This window comes from Sparus aurata, chromosome 9 (assembly GCF_900880675.1).
Source record: "Sparus aurata chromosome 9, fSpaAur1.1, whole genome shotgun sequence".
NCBI classification, from domain to species: Eukaryota; Metazoa; Chordata; class Actinopteri; order Spariformes; family Sparidae; genus Sparus; species Sparus aurata.
In genome coordinates, this window is record NC_044195.1 from 3,538,628 (window position 1) to 3,554,012 (window position 15,385).

General features: G+C 43.8%; 1 protein-coding gene across 1 annotated transcript in view; it reads right to left on the reverse strand.

The window, feature by feature from the left end:
• Positions 1 to 1,067: 1,067 nt before the first annotated feature.
• LOC115587613 (uncharacterized) overlaps positions 1,068 to 15,385 on the reverse strand; it is a 38,792-nt gene continuing 24,474 nt past the window's right edge. Inside the window, exons 2-3 of the mRNA XM_030427533.1 lie at positions 3,079 to 4,990; positions 1,068 to 2,971 (exon numbers count right to left, since the gene is read on the reverse strand). Of these exons, the coding sequence (XP_030283393.1) occupies positions 2,228 to 2,971; positions 3,079 to 4,941 (2,607 nt within the window). The 5' untranslated portion in view covers positions 4,942 to 4,990 and the 3' untranslated portion in view covers positions 1,068 to 2,227. The remainder of the gene's footprint in view (positions 2,972 to 3,078; positions 4,991 to 15,385) is intronic.

Genomic DNA, 15,385 nt, shown 5'->3' on the forward strand with positions numbered 1-15,385 from the left:
CTCTCCTCAGTTCTTCCCTGTCTCCAGACATGAACGCCCTCTTCTTCTTGTTAAGAAGAGCTTTCAGGTCATTGGTGATCCACAGCTTATTATTAGGGAAGCAGCGTACAGTCCGGGTTGGCATGGTGGTGTGTTCACAGAACCTGATGTATTCTGTGATGCAGTCGGTCATGCTGTCGAGATCCTCTCCATGTGGCTCAACAAGTGCATCCCAGTCTGTCGACTCAAAGCAGTCCTGTAGTGCGTCAGCAGCCTCCTGAGTCCACCTCCTCACGCTCCTAGTGTGGACAGGCTGCCGCTGAACAAGAGGCATATACTTAGGGGTCAGCAGAACCAGGTTGTGGTCAGATCTTCCAAGAGGGGGGAGGGCTGTGGGACTGTATGCATCCTTAGCATTTGCATACAACAGATCCAGTGTGTTACAGTCTCTGGTGGGGCAGTCAACATACTGGTGAAATGTTGGGAGGGTTTTGTCCAGTGAGACGTGATTAAAATCCCCAGTGATGACAATAAATGCGTTAGGATGCTGCGTCTGTATCTGGGCAACAGCGGAGTGGATGACGTCACAGGCCAACGCTGCATCAGCTGAAGAAGGAACGTACACACCGATAATGATGGCGGACGTGAACTCCCGGGGCAAATAATAAGGCCTCATCCCCACAGTCAGCAGTTCAATGTCCGGGGTACAGAGACGTTTCTTCACGTGAACATGTCCGGGATTACACCACCTCTCACTCACATACAGTGCAATCCCTCCTCCTTTCTTCTTTCCGCTGCTTGTCACGTCCCTGTCCGCCCGAACAGTGCTGAAGCCGGGAATCGCCACGCTGTGGTCCGGGATGTTTGAGTGAAGCCATGTCTCCGTGAAACACAACACACTGCACTCACGATATTCCCTCTGAGCCTTTATCAGCGCGGCGAGCTCATCCGTCTTGTTCCCCAGAGACCTCACGTTCCCCATGACGAATCGCCGGTACAGCCGGTCTGTGTCTCCTCTTCTTCACCCTCTATTTCACTCCTGCTCTGCAGCCACGGTGTCTCCTCCGCAGCTCCTTCAGGACCTCAGGCCTGGCTCCGGGTAGCAGTGCAGGTTCACACAGCGCAATCAGCTGGTCGTGTGTGTAAACAATGCGCTCACTGATGCACTCCTGACCCTACGTTGCTAGGGCTAGCAAAAACATCACTAAAAAGTGCCACAAAAGTCCAAAAAAGAAAAAAAGAAAGGTGTTCGTCCTCTCTCAGTCTCCAGAGAAGAGCCGCCAAAGTTCAGCAAGAATCAGAACAGAGATACAACAAAAACTACGTAAAAACTTGAAAAAACTTGAAAACCCACGGGAGCTGCTGTTACAGGCTGCCACCTTGTACGGCGCCATAGCATAAATATTAAATACACATAAATACTCTATGTCTCCATCTCACCAGGCGATTGTTTGCATCATGCTACTGGTGAACTTAATTGCTGTTCTAATCACCTCAAAAACAACCATGTCAAATGTTAATTTAGACTTAATAATGCACTGAACTGTGTCAGTGTTGTTGGACTTTGTCCATCCCTTGCAAATATGGATCCAATAGCAACAGAGGTGGTGCGCTATTAATGTTACTCATAAAAGTAAGGAGAGTCTTGTTCGGAACTTTAACCTTAAATGAGATTTGGAGAAGCTCACCAATTATTAACTGGAAAATCAGGCCATCAACCAATTCATTGTAAATTTTATGGATGCAAGGCTCACACGTCGATATTCTAGCATCTCTAATGTTAAAAACGGTTTCCAACTCATGTCAGTGAAATTTTACTCACCTAAAACCTATAATGTATATAATCTTTAAACTAGGTTTAGCAAGAAATCAACAATTCTATTTGATCCAGAACTATTGCAGAAGTGAAATTAAATTAAATTAAAGTAGTGCGACATTGAGCACTGTTATTATTATCACTCAGTGTAGCACCAGCTAGTTCTTTTAGCTATTGCTTGGCTTCATAGCTTTTGCCTGTATGCCTGGATAACCTTTGGGTTACAAATCCTGCAACTTGACTAAATGCAGCTGAGTTCTATAAATATATTTTTGCAGAATCAGAACAGAAGCTGCTCCTGATTGTAGTTGCCATTCAGCAGTTAAATTACCCAATTTAGTTTTATTAGGAATGAATACACACCAAGTCTAAGTCTGATTGATTTAATATTTTTTTAAGCATAGTGCATCTTTAAACATCAATTAACACTTCCTAATCCCGGGACGCTTTGTACTGGTATATCTTAATGCAATGGTGCATGCTATCAGATACTGCCAGTTGGCCCTCAGGTAGCAGCGTCAGGCCACGTGGACTACTCAAGCCCTGGGTTATAATGGGCCATCCAGCTCCCTGTGTTGGGTACAAGATGACTCTGTGTTGATCCCCCCAGTCTGCTACCAGCACATTACCATCTGTATCTATACAGATGCCCCAGGGGCAGGACAGGACAGGTCCCATAGCAGCACAAACGCCTACAATTCTTATTGTGTTCCAGCCTGGCTCTAGCACTCTGATACAAGGCACACGACCCGTTTCATTACCCCTTTCAGATACAGCTACAATGCCTGAGCTTAAGCAAGCTGCCACTAAGTAGGGTCGGTGGAATCCGGTCACCACGGTGCGCTCAAGACGGGAGCCTGTCTTAGGCTCAAGTTTTAGGGAAATGAGGATACCTTTCCGGATATCAGCTACCAAGAACTCATCCAGCCTGGTTACGGTCACACCTCTAGGAGCCTCAAGCTCATCTTTTGCAGAGCCTAGCCCTGACCCCCCAAAGGTCTGGAGCAGGCGACCATGCCGACTGAACACAAGAAGGGCTCGCTCAGCTGCACAGCTTAGAGCAATCAAACCCTTAGCATTGACAGCAAGGTCAAAGTAGTTCCGATATCGTCTGGCAGCGCCGTTAGAACTCAGGGAGGTCACTTGCTGGAGGACATTGCCACGATGGTCAGTTATCTATGACAAAATTTAAATTTACATTAAACATTGCTGTCAATTACATTTGATATAGTACACATACTGTATTTTGTGTGTGCTGAAAAGATGTTGAATATAACACATACCTGAACACGTGCATTTCCACAGTCCACTATAAAGAGTTGGCCCTGTGGTGTGGCATGGATACCACTTGGTAGAGTTAAGTCAGCCCGACCTGAACCGTGCTTCCCAAACTGCCTTATCAAATGGACTAATCTGGGGTTGAATACTGCCTTGGACTGATCTCCCGCCTCCTCCAACTTAACCAGTGCAGATTCTCTTTTCTCTCCTCTGCCTCTCTTTGGCTCTTTAGAGGAGTCATCTATGTCAGACATGGATGAAGAACCAGCCACCAAGTGTTTTTCTGAACCAGCCATTTGAATTTTTTTCTGCGTCTGCAGTCCCATGTTAGAGACCCTTAGCCCTCTGCCATGAGTTGGTGAGTTCAAAGTGGAGCTTGAGTTGAAGTTGCCACACTTTACCCTCCACACTCCTACTTGCTCATTCGTTCCACCCCTGATCAAAGGGTGTGTCTTGTGTGTCAAATCCACTGCTGACTTTGATAGATGGCAAGTGTAGTTCAAAGAGCCTCTGCTCTCATTGTAATCATGAGATGGGCTGACAATGAAAGTATAGTTAGAGTCAAGGCTGTCTGTTGGGGATGGTGCTCGGCCAGAGTCGCCGTGTGTCCCTAGAGAGTGTTCAGGTTTGCTCCTCGAGGTAAGGTCTAGGCAGCTTTGGCTGGTCAGTGGCTCTCTTGGAGTCATCCTAGGAGATGTAAGCACGCTGTTGCCATACCTTAAAAGTCTACTTTTGGAATCCTGACTCAGTTTTCCATTATCTCCATCCTGGCTGTCTAAACTCAAAGCATGTTCCCATGTTCGTTCTGGTGAGGGGGGTGGCTTCCTACCAGAGACTGCAGTAAGCAACGGCCTGTGATTTTTGGTAGAATAGTGTTTTCCATTGCTAACCATCTTGTAAACCTGTTCCTTGTCATCAGTATTCATGTTTTTAAGTACCATAGGGACAGTAGGAATTACATCCTCCCCTTGTTGCTGAAAGGATCTTGATTCAATTTCATCATTCTGGGATGATTCCCAGTCAGATTGTTCACACTTTCGAAGCCAGAGACACATCTGTGTTGAGAAGAATTTGTGCTCCTCCTCTGATTCCAGATCATTCTGGGTAGAGAGGCGGATCTTCCTGACAACCCTGCCAGTTGAAGAGGTCCAACCCTGTCCTATGGTGTTTTTTTCTTCCCCAGTGCTTTGATGGTCTGTGTCTACATGCATCTCATGTGAATGGATGGCACAGATCTGCCCCCGTAATCCAAAACCTCTGGCATGCAGGCAAAGGCTTTGTTCTTGAACGCGAATATCTCCAAAGGAAATAGCATTAGGTTGAGGGCTGGGTTTGAAATTCACTTTCTTTAGGGAAACTGAGATTTCCCAGGGTTGTAGGAACTCTGCAACCTCCTTCAGGAGCAGGTTCAGGTTTGGACCACGTTTATCCAGACCTGACCAGACCTGTTGACCCAACTCCTGAATCCGTTGCTGAAGTTGAGCCAGTTTATGGAATCTTTGTTCCAGCAGGGACTGACTGACCTGGGCTGCCGCCATGTTCTCCCTCTGAACCTGCTCCAGATGCTGTCGAGTGTCACGATGGTCCTGCTCAACCCTTTCGAGCAGACGCTTCTCTTCTCTGCGTGCTCCCAAGATTGCCCGCTCTACACCTTGCTTCATAGATTTAGTTTCAGATGCATGACGCTCCTGTAGGCAGTGCAGCTCTGCCTCTGCCTGGGCAAGGTCACACAATGCCTGTGTTGCCCAGCATGGAGGGGACTGAGGCAAAACTGGTGAAAGACCATGTGACTGATGATCTGGGCGGGGCCTGTCATCTGGGATGGGTGAGGTGGGTTTGCTACTCAGTGAAGTTCCCATGGACATCATGACAGAGTGATGTATCTTTAATTTTTTTTCTGGCAATAAATTTGAGTTCCTGCAGAAACACATTATAAAGGGGCATGGAACATAAATGCACAGGTAAACAAAATCATTTACATTATAGATTACTAATAACCCACAGCATGACGTTTAATATTACAATTAATCTGTACTAAAATGATTTTGTTTGGATGCTTTGTCTGATAAAATCTTTTTTCTATTTTTGGGAAATAACCGAAGTTAACTGAAGCTATGTCAGCTGAAGGCTTAAACACTCTAACCAAAGGAAACCTACCTTTTAATTTGACTGACAACTAAACAAAGAAAAGGGGGGCACTTACTCTCACTGACTGAATCTGATAACTCAGTGTGGTTGTTCAATAGTTCAGTACTCTGAAGACCATGATTTAATATAAACCTCAATTATAAACCTTGATGCCTAATGTTTTTGTGCAGCCCCAACATATTTTTCAACAGGTGGGCATAAGCAAAGGCATTCCTCTAAAACTGTATTACCTAAAATGATGCATGTGCAAATTATCTAAAGATGTATAGTAGACATCTATAAACCTGTTTTCTAGACTAAAACACAGCAACATAATAGCTGTGCAAATTTAGTAGATGTTTTTAATATTAGGTAAACTTTTATATTTACACCATACGCAATACAGTGTTTCCAGTGAAAAATTTGAAATGACGATAAGACCTTATTTGTACATTGTTATTATTTGTGCACAAGGTGACTTAACGGCAAAAAACAAAAATAGATTTATTTTTACACATTTTAAATGAAATAGCAGGGTTCAAACCACAAATCCTTCAACTGGGAGCCTAGCACTCTACCTGTTACATCAAAACAGCTAGATATACCCTGACTTTGTAAAGCACTGTAATGATTTCTTAGGGTTGTGCATTTTCCTCGACAACACGGTTCTGGCTCCAAGTGTCTGTACATGTGCCTTACAACAGTAAATGCAATGTCTTATTTCATATAAATGCATAAAACTGTTCCCATAACTATGTCCTGAAAGCTTGTTGTTGGCAGCCAACAGTTTATATACAGTAGTTCCATATCTATCACATTTAATATGGAACAATATATGCGTTAACATTTTGTCCTCATGTAGAGCACATTTCACACATTTCATCAGTGACCTTTGAGAGACATTTAAAACTAATCAATATCATGTCTCTTTCAACCAACAAATAACCACATTATATAAATGATTACACAAACGCTTGTGACATGTTGATGTTGTAACCACCTTCTAGCCATTTGCTGCCAGTCTAAATCGAGCTACAACTAAGACTATGTTCATTATTCGCCTGGATATTACCTAGTAATTACTGGTAACTTTTTTAACATGATTTATAATACCTCCTGCTGGTTGCTGTTGCAAAATCAAAATCTAAACAATTTCAAGAGCCTTTTGGCTGCAAGTAGTAGATAGTACTACATTGGGGCTCTATTTAGACAAGCCATCTAAATGATATCTTTTGCTTGCTGGGTATGTTGAAGATGTTTGAATGGTGAGCTATTTAAAAGCCAGTAAGTCCCCTTTCACTCAAAAATGTGTATTTCTTCTTGTTTCCACAGTTGAATGTTTGAGCTTCACTGTGTAGAGTGATGTATATACCGAGTTTGACACTCACTTGTTTTCACATTCATTGCTGAAAGTGTACATTTTCTCTTGTGGTCTTGAATTCAGATTTGAAGAGGCCAGTCTACAAGCATTATTTTTGACCCAAAATAGTTTGGAAGCCAGTCTTGGTCCATTTCTTTTTAGCATATACAAGTGATATGTGGAAACTTTAAGCTTCCAATGCACATACTCTGAGAACTGACTTGACAGTGAGCTATAGAAGATGCGGCTCAGGCCAATTCCATCTGACATTGGGTGGAAGAAACCCTGGAGAAGTCACCAGTTCATCACAGGGCTGTAACAAACAACCATTCACACTCACATTCACACTTATGACCAGCTTTCCTGACTTGCATGTCTTTGGACTGTGGGAGGAAGCCTTAGCCTGCAAGAGAACCTCCACTGGCACAGGGAAAACATGCTAACTCAGCCCTGCCGGCCCAGCTGTGTCTCTTGCTGTGAGGCAACAGCTGTGTCTCTTGCTGTGAGGCAACGGCGCTAGCCACTATAGCATCAGGCTGTATACAAAGTATTGCAACCTACGGTTGAGAAAATGTAGTGCCAAAAGAAAGGACGGTCTGACGGCAATGTAAAGCGGTGTGAATTTTCTCTATACAACGTACACTTGAACTGTTATAGATTTTTTTTGGTGAGCCTTGTTTTAGGTGCTTAAATTTCGCTTTTTCTCTGGACCCGTTCACTGCAGTACAAAGCTGAGCGTCTGGACTGGAGCGACTCTCTACTGAGGCTGCGCTGATCGGTGATTACAGTAGGGAACAGATCGACTATAGATATGTACTTTATATGACCCCACTTCAAAAAACACAAACTATCCCTTTAAGAAAGGGATACGATTCGGCATGATCTACCCTGCCTGGCTGTGCATCATTTTCAACGGTGTGACATCTTTGACTCCCCGGAGCAGGCAGAGCTGTTTTATGAGAAATGCATACGCAACATGAAAGAGGGAGCGAGCGAGCGGAACGATCACCGATATATGTGAGTTAACGATTCTTTTGGGACCATTATCTTTATTTATTAAATTTTTTTGCTGGACTTTCTTGAGATAAGGCACGACTACACTGTTGAAATGGACCACAGACTATGAGCAGTACCACATATTACTTCATCTCATCTCCAGTTAAATGTGGACAGTGTTTAAGTATCATAGCCAGCTGCAATTTGTTTTGCTTTACTCCACGTTTTTGTTTTTTGTTTTTTGTTTTTCACCCCCCCCCCCCAGTATTTTTTGGGCCTTTTTATGGCTTTTTATTGAAAGTTCCGCTGAAGATATGACAGGAAACAGGGGGAGAGAGAGGGGGAGTGACACGCAGCAAAGGGACACAGGCCGGGTCCGCTGCAGAGCCTCGGCACATGGGACGCACGCTCTACCAACTGAGCTAAACGGCGCCCCTTTTGTTTTGTTTATATACACTTAAGTATAACCTTACTCAAACAAAAAAAAATGATGTCCAGATATCACATCTAAAATATTTGACTTCACAGAATCTAAATTGAGTTACTTCTTATGACCTGATTTTATGTTGATGTAAACAATAATACTGCACTTGACCCAACCTTAATTCTTTGCCTTGATCCAAATGATATTCTTAACATTTTAGTTATTGAACCAAACTAATAAATTGAAATTGAATCAACGTAATGTATTCACTTTTAACTAAATTAACATGAATTAATGTTTGCATTGACACCACTTAATTCATTTACATATAACCAAACTATTTTTCACATTATATTTGACCTTACTTCAAAAATAACTTTACACAGGGTAAATATTGGGAGTCTCTAGCCAGAGATTCACCAATTATATTAATACACATCAACTGTGACCGTACGGGAAGTCTCTCCCGGCAAACACCCCTTCACTCATGGTACCAACATTTTATCATCTTTGTTAACTCGAAACAATTTAACCACAGAACAAGGATGTGAATTAACCCACAACTGTCTTACACATCATCTTATTCACAACCACATTCAATCATAATTACACCAAATACAACAGAATACCCAAGAGTCTTTGTGCCACAGTCCACAAGGGGCGTTACAAGACACTTGGCCAACAGATCACTTTAAATGTATTTATTCATCTTTAACTCATGAACCATATGCAACATATTTAACACTAAAACAAATGAAGGCCGGCTGCCTAATCTAAAAGAGGGCAGATATTGTCTGGTCAATATGTGAGTAACCCTGGACTAGAACACTAAAACTTTAATTATCAGCAACTGCTTTGCTACTTAAGTAAACGATAACCGCAATGTCAAATGGTGCGTCTTGGCCAGCATGCTGAAAGAGTGGGTCCTTTGGACGTATATTTAATTCAGTACAAATCAAACTTGATGTCTCTAAATGCAAAAAGAATGAGTTTCACAATCAAATGAATAATTTTATCTTGTTTTAAATGGCATTTATTAGTTTGAATGAACAACTGCATGTTACACTTTTTTCAGTGTAAAATGTCTTATCTATTCAAGAAACACACTCTCAATTCGTTGACAAGTGGGTATTAAAATCCACTTCTCTCTTTACTTTGTATACAGCTTGAAGTCACCAGTTTATGGGCTGAAACTACTTATTTCAGTGTATTTTTCTCTCCTTTTTCCCCTTTTCTTTTCTTTTCTTATTCACTTAGTTATTTTAAAGAGGGATTTTCTCCTGTCTTTGCCTGCACATTTTAGCTGGAGGATTACATGTTCAGCCTGGTACAAATACCGGTCCTTCCCTTTTCCGCCTTTCAGTGTTACTCCAGATTGTAACAGTTATTTAAGAAAACAAACTTTTATATGGCGTATATTTTGGTTCATCAAGAGGCAGAACCTACTGCATGGTAAACCAGTTGTGTGTACTCCGGTCCTGCAGCTCGTCTTGTTCCGATGTGAAAAGCTTAGGAGGCAACTTGTTGGATGGTTTACAGTCTAACACTGGCCAATGTGCTTTTGTAAGAATGTGTGTTTTTTCTTTATTTACTGGGAGGTTTTTTGTGTTTCTTTCTTAAAGTTAACTTCATCTGGATGCTACCATAATGCTCATCTGGTTCCTAACCAGGATGCTCAGTTATTTCCTTCCATTCTTATTAATATTATTAATAGTATTTCATCATTCGCAAGTGATTAATGGTTAACCCAAGTATCTCCCAGAGAGGACTAAGTGGTTCTAGCAATCGGCTTGTGAGTTGGAATGTTCGCGGACTTGAGGGCCCAATAAAGCAATCAAAAGTATTTTCACACCTCAAGGGTCTTAACACTGACATTGCTTTCCTTCAGGAGACCCATTTGCGTCTAAATGATTATTGCAGAATGCGCAAACGGGGTTGGGCAAATATTCCATTCAGCTTTCAATAGTAAAATCCAGGGGTGCTGCTATTCTTATTAACAAACGTATCCAGTTCTCCCCTGATCAGATCATATCTGATCCCCATGGGCGTTGTGTTATACTAAGTGGCACATTATAGCAAACTTCAGTTGTATCAGTTAATGTTTATGCCCCTAATTGAGACAATCCAAATTTTCTGACTTCCCTTTTTTCAAAAATTCCCAACTTGGATACTCATCATCTCATTCTAGGGGGAGATCTGAACCTAGTAATAGACCCCAAACTTGACCAATCCCACCCGAAATTATTTATACCCTCTACCATGTCAAAGACATTATCATCTATTATGAGTCAATTGGGCTGCATAAATGCTTGGCACCTGCTCCATCCATTCTCAAAAGAATTTTCTTATTTCTCCAAAGTACACCAAGCTTAATACCGCATTGGCTTTCTTTTTTTTAATAGACAGGGCTCTTCTACCTGCTGTGAAATCCACTGAATATTCTGCAATCTGTAATGTAATAGGCTTGTGAGCCTTAGAGGTACCTGTAGGGGAGTGACGTTATAAGGAAGTACAACAAGAAGCGTGGCTAGGAATGCTACTCTGTGTTATGGCTGTGAATTGAATAAAAGAACAGTAAAGTTAAGTTCACACATAAAGTCGGTTGTCAAGCCTCATCAACTTAACATGGTGTCAGTAGTGAAGGCAGAGGAAGAGTGACAGTATGGTGCAGTTTCAACCACCAACGAGTTTGTTTCTGCAAGGCAATCTTGCCGAAAATTGGAGGAACTGGAGTCAGCGTTTTGAGCTCTTTTGTACTGCTAGTGGCATCGCGGAGAAATCCAAGAAGATGCAGTGTGCAACGTTTCTTCACATCGCAGGAGAGGAGGCGATAAAAGTGCGTAATACATTTGTCTTCGCTGACGCCGAGAAAGACAAAACAGACGTGCTGAAGAAGAAGTTTCAGGACTATTGTGAGCCTTACACAGGTTCTTAACACGAGCCCAGAAGCAGTCAGAGTCCATTGATTCGTATGTAATGGATTTAAAAAATAAGGCCAAGGACTGTGAATTTAGACAGTTGCAAGACTCCATGGTACATGACAGAATTGTTTGTGGTATTATTGACAACCAAGTGAGAGGGAGACTGTTAAGAGAAGCAGATCTGACCCTAGAAAAAGCCATTGATATACTGTATGTTGTGCTAGTAAAATAACCAGCCAAGTTAAAGCACTGACAGAAGAAGTAGAGTACGGAGTGTCAGACAAAAGATAAACTGAATGCTAACACAGAACAAAACGAGTCAAGTTGCAGCAGATGTGGTTTCAAACATGGAACTAAAAAATGTCCAGCTATTGACCAAACATGTTAAGCATGTGTGGCGAGGGCAACTGTAAGCCCCTGACAGCAAATGCGACAACGCCACTCTGGGAATTTCACACAGAGAATGCCCACTTAGCACACAAGTTCTAATACAGAGAAAAGGAGCAGAGATGGGAGTTCCAGTTCAAACACATTTCTACTTTTATTTAGACAGCAGATCAATTTGTGGCTCAAATGAATGAGGATTAAAAGATGAGATCAGGTTAAAAGTAAATTGCTTTATTACAAAATATACTTAAAAAGTCTCCAAAAAAGGGTTACCAGTGCAGGAGAGAGGGTGTCAGAGAAGTGTCAGGAGGGAGTGAGTGAAGGGAAAGAGGGGGGTCACCACCACCACCAGGCACGGGAAGGAACAAGCCACTCACACTGCAAAGCAGAAGACACACTTGTCACGACCCGGCTCTAGGCAGGACAAATACGATGAAGCGTACGGGTAGAATAAGAAATTAATATATTTATTCACCAAAAGATGATCTTAACGAAACATAAGCAACCAAAAGAACACAAAGAAACCACGAGGAGCTGCGCCCAGCTCCGCCGCTGGAACGGAGTGACGAAAAGAGAGAGACGGAAGAGGGAGGACCAACACCCTCTTGTAGCCTACACCTGGGGACTGGCCAAGCCCACACAGGTGACAAAGCACCAACCACCAGCGACCTGCAGACAGACGCACAGAAACAAGGGAAGACAAGACAACAACACAAACACAAACATCCCACAGGCATCACCGGCAGGAGGCCGTCACACCCCCCTTCCTAAAGAACGGGGACCTAACCCCGAAACCACAACCAAAAAGCAAAACGTTTCTGCCAGAGTGCTAAAGGAACACCCCAGCTGTCCATGGTCATCCATTTCCTCCACCCTGCCTGTCCTTGACATCCGACACCTCAGCAACCTGGTACCAAAAGGAAGCACTTTTAAGAGAGAATCCTTGCGGGGTTATGGAAAGTGCGTCCGCTACAACATTTTCAGAGCCCTTGATATGTCTAATGTCTAGCCAATGGGACTGCAAGAACAACGACCATCGTACTAACCGCTGGTTTGGACACTGTAACAAGTTCAAAAATATGAGTGGGTTGTGGTCGGTGTAAACCACTACAGGTACCGCACCAGAGCCCAAGTAAACCTCAAAATATTGGAGCGCCCAAACTAGAGCAAGTGCTTCCTTCTCAATAGTTGAATAATTCAACTGATATGAATTAAACTTTTTTGAGAAAAAACTCACTGGTTTCTCCAAACCCAGATCATCCATCTGTAATAGAACTGCACCCACTCCCACATGACTAGCATCCACCTGGAGGGCAAAAGGACGGTCAAACCTGGGAGCTGCCAGAACAGGTGCTTCACACAGAAGTGACTTTACTCTTTCAAAAGCTTGTTGACAAGAAAAGGACCAAACAAAGGTAACACGCGTCTTAAGTAAGTCAGTCAGCGGTGCCACTACCTCCGAGAAGTTTCTGCAAAAACCTCTATAATACCCCACCAAACCCAGGAACCGCATTAACTCCTTCTTGGTGGTGGGTGGAGGGTAACACTGGACAGCTCTCACTTTTTCTGTAATCGGCCGAACTTTCCCCTGACCTACAATCCGGCCAAGATAGGTCACTGTAGCCTGTGCGAACTCGCATTTGGCGAGGTTGACAGTCAGGCGCGCCTCAGCCAACCGCATAAACAAAGCACGGACACGCTCAACATGAGAGGACCATGTATCTGAACACACCACTACATCGTCCAAATAGACAGTACACCCCTCCAAATCCCCCAAGACCCTTGTCATAAGCCTCTGAAAAGTGGCTGGAGCGTTTCGCAAACCAAACGGCATAACATTATATGCATAAAGTCCATTTGGTGTAATAAATGCAGAGAGCTCACGAGCACGCTTGGACAACGGGACCTGCCAATAACCTTTTAGTAGGTCAAACTTACTCACAAAAGCTGCATGCCCCACCTGATCAACGCAGTCCTCCATGCGAGGTAGCGGAAAAGAATCTGGTTTAGTCACGGCATTTAATTTCCGAAAATCGGTGCAAAATCTGGCGCAGTTATCCGACTTCGGGACTAAAATGCATGGGGAGGCCCAACTTGAAGAGGAGGGAACAGCAATACCATTACTCAACATGTATTTCACCTCGGCATCAAGATATTTCTTTTTCTCAGGGTTTACTCTGTAAAATCTTTGCCTAATTGGCTGCGCATCTCCCACATCTATATCATGTTCAATGACAGGTGTCTGAGTAGGGGTATCACCAAACAAGCAGGGAAAAGATGTAATTACCTCAGACAGATCCGCTTGCTGTGACTCTGATAAATGTCCCAATAAAGCATGAAGATTATTCAGAGATTCTGAGTTTTTTAGCCGACCTTGCTGCACCCCAGTATCAGATTCAGACAGCCCATCCTCCACCCTGGCAGCCACAGACTGCGGAGGATACACCGTGGACACTCTACCCACCGAACAGGCAGGGCGCGCAAGTGCCGGGGAGACCGGGACAGCTTCACCAGGGAGGACCCGTTCAGAGTAAGGTTTTAATAAATTTACATGGCACAAATGAGTACCTTTTCTACGATCAGGCGTAGCAATGATGTAATTACAGTCAGACGTTCTTTTTCTTATTTCGTAGGGACCCATGTACTTCGCCTGAAACGGAGAGGTGGTGATAGGAAGTAGTGCCAAGACCCGGTCCCCTTCACTGAACACACGCTGCTCAGCCCGCCGGTCATACAAGGTTTTCATCTTGCCCTGCGCCAAAACCAAATTTTCCTTGGCCAATAACCCTGCAGCATACAATCTATGGCGGAAGCCATTGACATAATCAATCAGATTTCCCGGCGGGTCCGCATCCTTCCACTGTTCATACAGTAGGTTTAAAGGGCCGCGCACTGTGTGTCCGAACACTAGATCGTTAGGGCTAAACCCTGTGCTCTCTTGGGTCACTTCTCTCGCTGCCAAGAGTAACCAGGGCAGCCCCTCCTCCCAGTCTCTATCCATCTGCACACAGTAGGATCTTAACAGTGATTTTAAGGACTGATGAAAACGCTCCAGGGCCCCCTGACTTTGAGCATGGTATGCCGACGCTTTATTGTGTTGTACGCGTAACTGTCGCAATACCTGCGCAAACAGGTGAGAGGTGAAGTTCGAGCCTTGGATGGATGACCATGGACAGCTGGGGTGTTCCTTTAGCACTCTGGCAGAAACGTTTTGCTTTTTGGTTGTGGTTTCGGGGTTAGGTCCCCGTTCTTTAGGAAGGGGGGTGTGACGGCCTCCTGCCGGTGATGCCTGTGGGATGTTTGTGTTTGTGTTGTTGTCTTGTCTTCCCTTGTTTCTGTGCGTCTGTCTGCAGGTCGCTGGTGGTTGGTGCTTTGTCACCTGTGTGGGCTTGGCCAGTCCCCAGGTGTAGGCTACAAGAGGGTGTCGGTCCTCCCTCTTCCGTCTCTCTCTTTTCGTCACTCCGTTCCAGCGGCGGAGCTGGGCACAGCTCCTCGTGGTTTCTTTGTGTTCTTTTGGTTGCTTATGTTTCGTTAAGATCATCTTTTGGTGAATAAATATATTAATTTCTTATTCTACCCGTACGCTTCATCGTATTTGTCCTGCCTAGAGCCGGGTCGTGACAAATGTGGGGGCTCGTCGTCTTTATGCACCGGGTGGATGCCCAGATTTATGAATGAATTCGGGAAAATTTATGAATGGAATTGCGCCGCAGGTGTTACTATAGTGTACCGTGGGAACCGCAAGTGTGTGTGTGTCGTTCGCCACGTTTTGTGTGTTGAATCGTATGGGTAAGATTATGGGATATAGTTTGTTTGATTTGGAGCACTTGACTTATGCTTGCTGCTATATGTTAAAGCAATATTTTCGTGTTTTGTTCGAGCACCCTGATCAGCTTAGCCGGCGGGCGAGCAGACCTTGCCACTTTGTTATTTTTCCTTTTTTGTTTTTGTCGGTAATCCTGAGGAGGGGGTGCGCTAAACTTAGTTTATTGCAGCTGGCCATTTGAGGTCAGATGTGATATTCTGGGGATGGTGATGCTTCGAGCTCGGCAAGCCGACGAAGACTAGGTGAGGCTTTTGGAAGGATCATGGTGGTT